The following is a 10,578-nucleotide window of genomic DNA, read 5'->3' as shown; positions in this document are numbered from 1 at the left end:
GTTCTGGACAGGAAATGGACTGTAATGAATAATAATGGTTGTTTGAGAAGGCTTTTTTATGGGCCCATCTAATTATATGATATTTGATTCTTTTCCTTTGTGATGATGGTTTCCCCGGTACCAAATTGATGACGTTGACGTTGTTTAAAGAAGGAACTCTACTGACATTGTAAAGTCAAGTAGAAATGATAAAGACACTTTTCAGGTGCGACCGTATAAATATTATTTTATAAGGCAGCTTAATCAGTCTGTCATTCAGTTTATGTGCCAAATACTTACAATTTTATTATTTAATCGAAGTAGTGTGACTGGTGCAGATGGTAAGATATTCATACAGTTTGTTTCTGAGTCTGAGTCATATTTTGTTTTAAAGGAATAGTTTTGAATTTTTTGATAATGTATATATAACATATCCAAATGGCTCTGATGGTGTAGTTTTACTTTTTTGTTAATATGTAAAATAACAAATATAGGTGTAAATACAGGCATACTTTATCGTAATCACGAGCTCTTTAAAACCGTTTTGAAATGAAAACTTGTATACAGAAAATCTTTAAAATTACTAACTTCTTTAACCTGACCTTTGACCTAACTTTTTACCTTTTAACCATACCTGGTTTAAAATCAAACCATGCCTCATTCTAACCCAATCTGCTGATCTCTGTGAAGCCATAATCTGATACAACAGCTCACAAAAAAACTAAATATGGCTCTATTCAACATATGATGAACCTTTTATATTCTGCTACACTCCAAGTCTGCAGCTACAATCTGAATGAAATATTTATATGATTGAGAATGCAACATGTATATTTTAACATTTCGACTTACCAGTATGGACAAACATGTGTTTGACGTAATTCTGTTTGGCAGTAAAGGTCTTACTGCAGAGAGTGCATTCATAGGGCTTCTTTTCCCCCGGACCAATCCCTCCTGCAGCCTGCTGCTGCTGAGATGGAGCCTGCGGTACCGACATGGGGTTCGGGAATGATGGCATTGCGGGCGGCGGCACTGCCACGAACTGGGGCTGCTGCTGGCCAGGAAGGTAAAGGAAAGGCTTGTGGTCTCTAGACGGCTGCGTGGGGAAGAGTGTGGGCAGGAAGGAGCTTCCGGCGGTGCCCATCACTTGGGAATTGCTGGGCACGGTGATCGGCATCCTCAGGTTGCTGGTGTGTGATTCTATCTGGCGCATGTACTGGGACATGGGACTGAGTTTGACTGAGTTTGGCAGGGGATGCATCATGCTACTGTCACTAGTGCTGTGGGAAGTGTCCCCGTCCTCCGTCTTTTGCATCCGCTCTGGGGACGAGTCGCTGACCTCTATCTGCACTGGAGCTCCTTCGATGCCTTGCTGCCCTTCCCCAACCGTGTCTCGACTGAAGCTCGTCAGGTACGGCTGCTGCTCCATGGTGTCCGTCTCTGTGCTGATGGAGGAGCTGACCCCTGAGTCAAAGTTTTCAACCTTGGATTCGCCCTCCACGCCCTCGTTGTGGTCAGTGTCATCTTGGCAGTCCCCCATGTCGTAGCAGGTGAACTCGTCTTCAGCCTCCTGCTTTATGTGCATCCCTCCTGTTTGGATGCGTACCGGTCGTGGTTGCTTGCGGCAGTGAGTGGACTCTGCACTGGACATGAACCGTTCCACCTGCTGGGACCGTTCCTGGATGCGGTTTATCCAGGGCGGATCTTGAGATTGCTGGTCCTTCTGATTGCTTGGATCATAATTTGCTGACAGGGGGTTAACGTAAAGGGACCGCTCTCGGGTGCCATTCTGCAGAGACAGGCCGGGGTAGGAGTACAGGGATGTGTATGTACGATCTACACTTTGCTGTGATGTTACTTGCATATAGCCTGACTCTGCATCACTGCTGGGCCCAGAGGTGCCAGACTCTGGTGTGCCACGGGGCGTCTCCTGGCCAGAATCTCCTGGTATCACAGGGAACCCCCCCGGACCAGCCAGGCCCACATTCTGGGACACGATGCGGGTGCACTCATCGATGACGGTCTTGATCTGCAGAATGCTGGCAGCGGTGAGGATCTGCAGCGCTTCTGACTGAGAAACCCGCAGGATTCCACTGTACATAAAGTCAATCAGCTTCTGGATGGATTGCACTGAGACCACAGAGGGGATCTCGATGTCGCTGTAGCCCAAGAGCAGCTTGTCCTGAAAGAATGGGCTTCCAGCGGCCAGCACGCACCGGTGAGCTCGCAGCATGCTTCCATGGATCCGAACGGTCACGTCACAGAAGTGCCCGCGGTTTCGTTGCTCATTGAGGGTCTCAAGTACAGAATTGCTGAAGTTGTGGAGATTGATGTTATGAATGCGCTCGGTCATCCCCTTGCAACTGATGTCACCTGGAAAGAAAGAGCAATAAAACTCCCTGAAAAACTAATACGTAACATGAAACGTTGTTCGGACCTCCTGATTAATTGGCGCAAGTCTAAAAATTAGAATATCTTCAAAAACTTTGTGTATTTCAGCAATTCAATTCAAAAGATGAAATATATTTTCTAAAAGATGAATTTGGAACCTACAGAATCATGGGTAAGGTGTCAATCACTGAAGATAAGCTGTTAAAGGTAAAGCAGCAGATTGTTCAGAGTGCCATATCCAAGTAAATTGATGGAAAGTTGAGTGGAAGGAAATTATGTGGTAGATGAACAGGAAAAACCACAGCCTTGAGATTATTGTGAAGTGAAGCACTTTGGAGACTTTGGGGAAGATTCACAAAACGTAGATGGTGGCAGGAATCAGTGGCCACTTCCAAGTAATGATTTCAGTCTACGGTCTACACCGGCTAATAAATTATGTCCAGACATACGGCAGGGAGGTGAACCATACCACTATTACAAATCTATATCCATCTTGAAAGACACTGTGTCTATCTGTAAGTAATTACTGTAATTGTGTTGCTGTCACTTGCCAGGACACTCTTGCAATCCCAGGGAGTTTTTTTCATCCTGTTTAAATAAAGGTTGGAGAAGAAGAAAGGTACTTGTGTAATGTCTGAAAACAGTTTATATCTTTATGTCTCAGCAACAGGCCTAAGACGAGACCTTCATGCTATGAGTAATGTACTTGTCTGGGCAAAACAAAATAACTTTTTGGAATGATCGAAAAAACATTCAGTCACGAGGAAGATTCCTGAGGGACAAGAAGACAATACGACCCAAAAAAGACACCTGAATGCGATAACATGGTTACGTTGGAAAATTAGGGACGCTGTCCAGGGCTTTATTGGTTTTGTCCCTCCAACCGGTCTCTAAATTTGAACTAACACTAATGTCTACATTTTGGACTTGCTTAATCTGCATTTGGATTGCTTAATAAATCTACTTACATATTTAAGTCTGTCTACAGAGTCTACAGTGACGCACACCACAGAGGCATACTACAAACAACCCCAAAAATATACTTTACTCCCAATCCTGTGACCACTGTAATTTAAGTGGTAATAAGGACTGTGGGACGCAGAGGCAGCAGAAGATTGCGCTCTGTGAAACCTAACCACGAGCAGATTAAGGTTAGTTTACATCACACAAGTCAGATTAGACATTTTGTCATGTATAATTTGAAAGGAGGGTGAATGGTTGTGAGTTTACAAAACATGGATGACGTGCCACTACTTTTACATTCCTCGTCTTAAGCTACCCCTGAACCGGAGACGACAGCAGAAGCATCTTACCTGAGGCGAAGAGAAAAGGGATTTGGGAAATCAAGTCATCTGCTGTTGTTAGTCTAATGTGCTTTATCAATGCAGCTGTCCATTAAGATATTCAAGATTGCTATGCTTCCCTTGTCTGACGCGCTTTAGGGAGATGCTGGTTTTATTATCAGGTAGGACTTGGAGCCCACATTGTCCACTACTAATACCTGCTTTAATGACGATGGTATAACTGAGCTACGTTGGCCAGCAAAATATCCCTACAGAGAATCAACGGAGTGATGTCAAGAGGAACATGAAATTCACTAAACCTACAATGAAGGCTTTTATTAAAGCAACCTGGGCTTCCTGAACACCTCAGCAAAGCCACAGGCTGATCGCCTCCATTTTATAACCATCAAAAACAAACAGAAATAAACACTTGACGTGCATCAGTCTTTGTGTAATGATTTTATGTAACAGATGAATTTCATGCTTTGAATTGAATTACTGAAATAAAGGAACTTTTTGTTCTGTTCACCAAGAAAATGTTTACCTTTTACACATGGCAGTAACATGTTGGCCAGCCAGGTTTACAAAAACCTACATTAGAAAGAAAAATATATAGATATATGTTCTAGTAAAACAAACTAAATAATTATCATTCAAATAAATCTAATAACATAAACAGTATGCCTAAAAAAATTAATGTTTTTATTTACATTCACAATGTTGCTGCTTATTACTATGCGTGATGTAGAAAACTTATAGTTCAACGTAGCGAAGAACAATTAGGAGGGTTCTCTTATTAAGCGCTCCTGTTCAGCGTGATTCTGAAGTGCCAAAAACAGCCTTTAGGTGGCGCACTGGGCTAAAAGGACAACAGGCCTCTTTTGTCAGCCATGTGTTCATGATGATGCCGTTTTCTAACTATCCCTTCAATACACTAAATGTGCCCTAGCTGATCAGAGATAACCTAATGTGCTTTTTTTCCCCTCAGTGAGCAGATAAAAAAAAAGGAAAATCCAAATGAAATAGGGAGGAAGTGGAAAACTGAGATATTTAAAGCTGCTACAAAATTAATTTAGTTGGCATGTAATGCTTGTCAAGTATTGTGCAGTTTTTAACTGAAGCTGTCATCTTTGGCCGAGTTTTTTCCAAAATACTTCTCAGTAATTAAAAAAAAAAAAGTCCTACTTGTGACACTGAAAGATGGAAAAAAGGCACGTGAAAATTCGGCAGAATTTTACCATAACTATCTTTACACATTATGTGTCAAAAACACTCAAATAAATAATTACAAATCTCACCCAGAAAGTAGTGCGCTATTATTAAATGACATACTACGAGCACATTTACTTTCTAAACAAAATTAAAATAATGATGTAAAAAAAATAAAAAATGAAGTCGCCCCATTACTCACAGTTAGATGATGTTTTTTTTTTTTTTTTTTTAAATGAAAATGCTTGTGAGGCTGGTGATGAAGAGCGGGTCAATTTGCTGGTGGAGATGGCTGATCAGTGGCCTGGTGCTAGGCAAGGCTGTCAGTCTTCTCTGTCCAAATCATGTGTTCCTCTGCTACAGTGTTTGGAGAGCAGGGGAAGGGGAAAAGAGAGGGGGGGAGAAAAGACAAAGACAAATCTTAATGCCACATTCTGCCTGTCGATGTTGCCACTCCCTTAATGAACCCAGAGCCACAGTAACAGGAATATCTGCCACAGACGTGCTGCAACAGATGTGTGAAGAGTTTTTACGGCAAAGCGAGTGGACGTTTCTGTGATCACATGACTTCAAAATCACAAATCAAGGTTGAAAATGATTTTGCCTTTGGTGCCAGTTTTTCTCTCTCTCTCTATCTCTCTCTCTCAACTGCAGGATAACAAAGCCACACCCTTGTCAAAAAAAAAAAATCTTACATTCTCCAAAATTTCAAGGGTGGCCTTTTGTTTAAAGAATGATTTTGAACAAATCAAAATCATGATAGGTTTTTCCTTAGTCCAAACTGAAGCCTGTGTAACACTGCATACAGATGTGGAGCAAATTTAGGTTGAAATATAATGGAGATGAGTCAAATATTAAACATGCAAGGCTTTCACTGGAAATCACAAGAAAGGCATTCAACAGCATGAGGCATGTGACGTGCTGGTTTGGTGACGCCAAGAAAGCCTGACACAATCGCTCTTCTACTCGGCAAACGCATTAGCACGCAAATGTTTGACCCCAAAAACTGGCAACAAAGACGGTGTAAGATAAACCACAGCGTACTAACACATCACTTAGAGTCAGGCAAGTTGGGAAAATACATAAGAGCAGGAGGAAAATCATTTTCAGACTCGTTCCTTTTTATTAATGTCACATTGTTCAGAATACATTAAAGTACTACAACCAGCGAAGCCTTAAAAGTATCTGGAAATTACACACTTATCATTAATGTGGGTTCAGTTTGACCTGACACTCTTAAATATATTTTTTTGTGTGTGGGGTAAATTGAATGTGAAAAAAAAAAAAACACATTTGGTTCCACTTCCATTTGCCACAACACTAAATTGAAGTGCTCTCTTTCTGAAATGCCAGCAACCACACCGGGCCGCTGAGTATCCAGAATGGGGCTGGGATTTGACCAGACCTGCACATTAGTGTTGACACAAATTATTCTTTCACTGCTCTCGAGAAGTTCTAAAGAAGAACCCAACCACGTCTGGTAAATTAATGTATCTATATTAGATTTTCCTGCGGTAAGGTAGCAGATATATTTTAGGCAATGGATGTGCCTCAAGGAGGAGAAGCTCTTTCCATGCCGTGAAGGATAATGTCTTGGAGAACAGCAAAGGTGAAGATGTTCAAACATAAAGGATTCGGTTCACTTGGTCACCCCGAGTCCACACGCTCCGCTCTGAGAAGTTCTGAATTCACCGCACCTATGTGTGTTTCCTGAAATGTGCTTCTCATGTGGCTTAATTGATGCGGACAAGTAATGGCGTGTTTAACAGCAGAGGGTAATCACTCTAAACTGAGATGGATCATTCTGTGTCACAGCAAACAACCACAAATGCACGGTTGGTCAAGACAAAAGGACGCCTCAAAGTAAAATCCTTAACCATGACATTTTCATACACTTCTCGCTATTACGGCTCTGTAATTAAGTTTAAATTAACCATGTGCACCAAACAGACCAGCCTTGAGAATGTCTATCTTAAACATTACTGATTTCCATTTTTCTTTGGGATCTTCTGAATCTGATTTTCGTTTAAAGGACTTTAACGGCTCTGTATCAGTTTATCCCTAAGCCAATTTATTCCCACCATTTTGTGCCAACTGTAAATAAATCACTCCATACCCTTGTACGTGAAACCACGACGAATCTCTTGATTTTTCCATGTGGTGGTGTTGGGCGATATGGTGGCAGTAGATTGCAAAGAATTAGAAAGTGCAGACGAGTTGCCAAAGCAGATAGAGTGAGAGAGAGAGGCCATGTGTGAAGCACATTCTACACAGCTTAGCTCTACACTGCTGGTCTGATACACCAGTTTCACTTTCCTCTTTTTTCTGCAGCTTCACAAATTAACTAAAGTATAAAAAGAAATAGTGATGTCAATAAATAGAATGGTAGTGAAGTGGTTAGCCTCAATGTTTGAAAATAAAATTATCACTGAAGGCATCTTCAGCTACCTTCCTATTAAAAACGATGGGGTTTTTTTGGTTGTTGGTCAACCACATCGTGTCGAACGCGTACCTGCAGATGCGAGCAGTAGACGGTGAAGGCTCAGCGTGAATATTTTAATCACCATAGAGCACCAACTTTTTAATACAGCTCCACTTTTCACCTTACAAATGTGCAAATAAGGCATTTTGAAGACAACCATACAAGCAAAAGTGAACTACAGGAATAATCGCCTCCTCTAGTAGATGCTAACTACATAGCTGTTAATGCTAAATCACAGTAAGTAAACATTTCTCAATTTGGTTTGTCTGCTCAACCTGCTGCAGTTTGTCAAGAGTTACAGTTGAACTACAGACCTTGTATCAGTTTATTTTTGGCAGGAAAACCAGAACGAGTACATGTCGGTTTATGTCTCTATTTTCAAACATGAACACAGCAAAACCTCAGTAAGGGTCTAAACCACGTTTAAACCACTGTGACCTTCAAATAGCATTCTTTAAATCCAAATAAAACACGTTAAGGTGAACCGCTCTTAGCGGTGGGCGCATTCTGTGTTCACAGTGAAGACTGCATTTTGTTTTTCTATTACAGGCATATAATGTAGAAGATGTTGATGAAAGTATGGTGAAAAAAATTTACAATTACTTTGACTGCTGCTAATTAAGTCTTTGCTAAAGATAAACAGATCATTTTGATGAGTTTGAAAAATGTCATAATATTGATATATTATCCCTGTTAAGTAGAAAATGTGGACTAAGCTTTGGTGTTACTCAAAAAAACAAAATGAATTCTGAGTAAGGTATAACCTTTTGAAACATGCCAACATAAGAAATGTCATTTATGCTTGACGCAGTTTGTCAACTGAATACAAACGTTTCAAATTTGTTTAGAAAATGTTTGGGTTTTTTAATGCAGGGGAATCTTATCTTAGAGGGAAACTTTATTTATATACCTTTTTGGCCTACCTTCCACCCTTACCGTACAGTAAAGTATTTTCACTATTTATGAAGATAAATTCTAGTAAACATGTTGAAAATAAACTAAGTGTTTAATCATGTAGCATATATGTTTAGCTCAAAGATTGTAAAATCTGGTGCTACTGTACTGTTGAATACAATTTTTCTACCACTAATCAGAACTAATTTACATGTGAAGATTTGGGTATGAAAAAAATATGCTAAAAAAATCTGGTTGCACAGCGTAAAAAGTCATTTGTTTAAACAAAAATAAAACGTGACAGATTCTCTGATAAAGTCTCAGTTTTGAATCCATCACAAACTCAAGGGATCACAAGATTATCCGCAATTTATGCTGCAGATTTCATCCTTTACTGCGATTATTTTGCCAATTCATATTGCCGTTTGATTCCCACCATTAGAAGTTAAAAACCATATACTTAGCTAAAGTGTTTTAGAGCGTTTTAAGTTTTTATTATGATGAACTGAAATGAGAATAAGCTTTATTTGCAGAGTTTAATAATTAATATATTATATTAATAACTGGGTTAGGCATTTATTTGTCATTTATTATATTAAGAATTTTGAATTAATATTTTCACAATAATTTCCAACTTATGATGTTTAAAACCTCCAAAACAGTCTGTATTGTCGGAATTGCTATTTCTTTATTATTATTATTTTCTCCATTGTGTTCAATGAGGGTATCAATAAATATCAATAAATTTAACAATATGATTAAATGCAGTTACTGGTTTTCAAAAGAGGCACGTTACAAATGGGAATGTTTTTCAGTTTGTGGTGCTACGATTGCTGTGCCCAGAAAAAAGAAGTAATAAATGGTTCTTATCGTCACTTTTGTCGATGTCACAACAGCACCACAAAATACTGAAATAAAATTTTAAACTCATATTGCCTACTTCCATTAATAAACATGGCAAATTTAGATTTAAAATGATTTCCGTACAACTAAGGAGTGTTAATATATTTGGAGCGATGCCTGTCTCATTTCCTGTTAGAAACAATGTACAAAGAGTACTAATTATGAATTAAAAAATTGTTCATTTACAATTTTATTAAACACAACGCACTATTTATACCCTTCTCAATATCCAGTGGAAGAGTCAGTCAAACTGTTGCCAGCTTTTTGCTTGTGCTCACTTGCTCTCTGACAATTTATCTTTGTTGAGCAGTTCCAGATGTTTGCGGGTGGGAGGCCACCTTTAAACAAAGTTTGTACAGAAAAAAAAAAAAAAAAAGTTATTCACCATACTTTACGTACATGGGTATAAAATGGTTTGTTTTCAACAAGAAACAAGTAAGAAGGGATGAAATGTCAATGCTGTTAATGTTGAGGTATGAATTAATGAAAAGTTGAATTGATGTGCAGAATTTTACTGTGTGTCAATATTTTAAAAGTATTTTGTAAAAAGGTGAATATAGGTAAAACACTCTTCCTGTAACTTGTACTTCAGATCTGAACATCCAGAAGATAAAAATCTTTCCCTCCACATTGAAGTGGTTTGGTAACCTGTTGTCAGAAATATGTAAGTACTATTGTTGGGCCACTCTAAAACATTTGTATTTTTTACAGTCAGAAAGAAATATTTTTTCCAAATTAAAAGTTTGCTATTAAACTTAGATCTTCAATGATTTAGGACTTAACTGTACACTGAATATTATATAAAACTGGAGCCTTTACTCTACTGGTAAAGTAAAAACAGATTTTTTTTTTGTTTGTTTTTCAAAAACGTTTTCTAAAATCTGATCCTGTGTTATTATCATGACCCCAACATCGCATTTTGTCTTATCTCATACGCTGCGTGTATTGCTACACCTCTAATGAATAACAAAAAAGAATTCCAGTCTGAACCGAACAGGGAGGAAAAAAAGTCAAAATTTTAATAACATCACTGTTTTAAACGACCTACGAACTTCTCCCCCATTGCGGAAATGTTTTTCATTTATTTTCTAGTGAAAATCAAACAAATAAAAATATTATATTTTGTAGCCCTTTGTGTAGTCATCCTACACATATTTAGTTAAATACCTAAATCTATCCCCAACAGTAAATATTTGACCTTTTTGCTTTCCCTGCGGGGGTTAACTTAAGATGCAACTGTATCCTGCTGCCACTGACCCTTTATTCTTTGTTTTCTGACAATGCAAACATGTGTGTAGGTCTGTGTGTGTGTATATATTCCCAGTTTGGCTTTTCCTTTCCCATCCAGACATGTAGATTCACCTGCCTGAGGGGTAAAGTGAGGTGAATGCTGGCAACAAAGGAGCAGGCCAGGGGAAGGCAGGCTACTGTTGCCCA

General features: G+C 39.0%; 1 protein-coding gene across 2 annotated transcripts in view; it reads right to left on the bottom strand.

The window, feature by feature from the left end:
* zbtb20 (zinc finger and BTB domain containing 20) overlaps positions 1-10,578 on the bottom strand; it is a 43,070-nt gene that overhangs the window by 14,980 nt on the left and 17,512 nt on the right. Inside the window, exons 2-4 of one of the 2 annotated variants that reach the window (XM_014996520.2) lie at positions 5,065-5,219; positions 4,198-4,244; positions 832-2,352 (exon numbers count right to left, since the gene is read on the bottom strand). In XM_014996520.2, coding sequence (XP_014852006.2) covers positions 832-2,352; positions 4,198-4,219 — 1,543 coding nt within the window. In that variant the 5' untranslated portion in view covers positions 4,220-4,244; positions 5,065-5,219. The remainder of the gene's footprint in view (positions 1-831; positions 2,353-4,197; positions 4,245-5,064; positions 5,220-10,578) is intronic. The other variant, XM_014996523.2, reaches the window with a different exon arrangement.

The sequence above is a fragment of the Poecilia mexicana genome, unplaced genomic scaffold (assembly GCF_051168715.1).
Source record: "Poecilia mexicana isolate PSO_F unplaced genomic scaffold, ASM5116871v1 scaffold_14, whole genome shotgun sequence".
Lineage (NCBI taxonomy): Eukaryota > Metazoa > Chordata > Actinopteri > Cyprinodontiformes > Poeciliidae > Poecilia > Poecilia mexicana.
The sequence above is the reverse complement of the archived record's forward strand: the minus strand, read 5'-3'. Positions and strand labels throughout refer to the sequence as shown.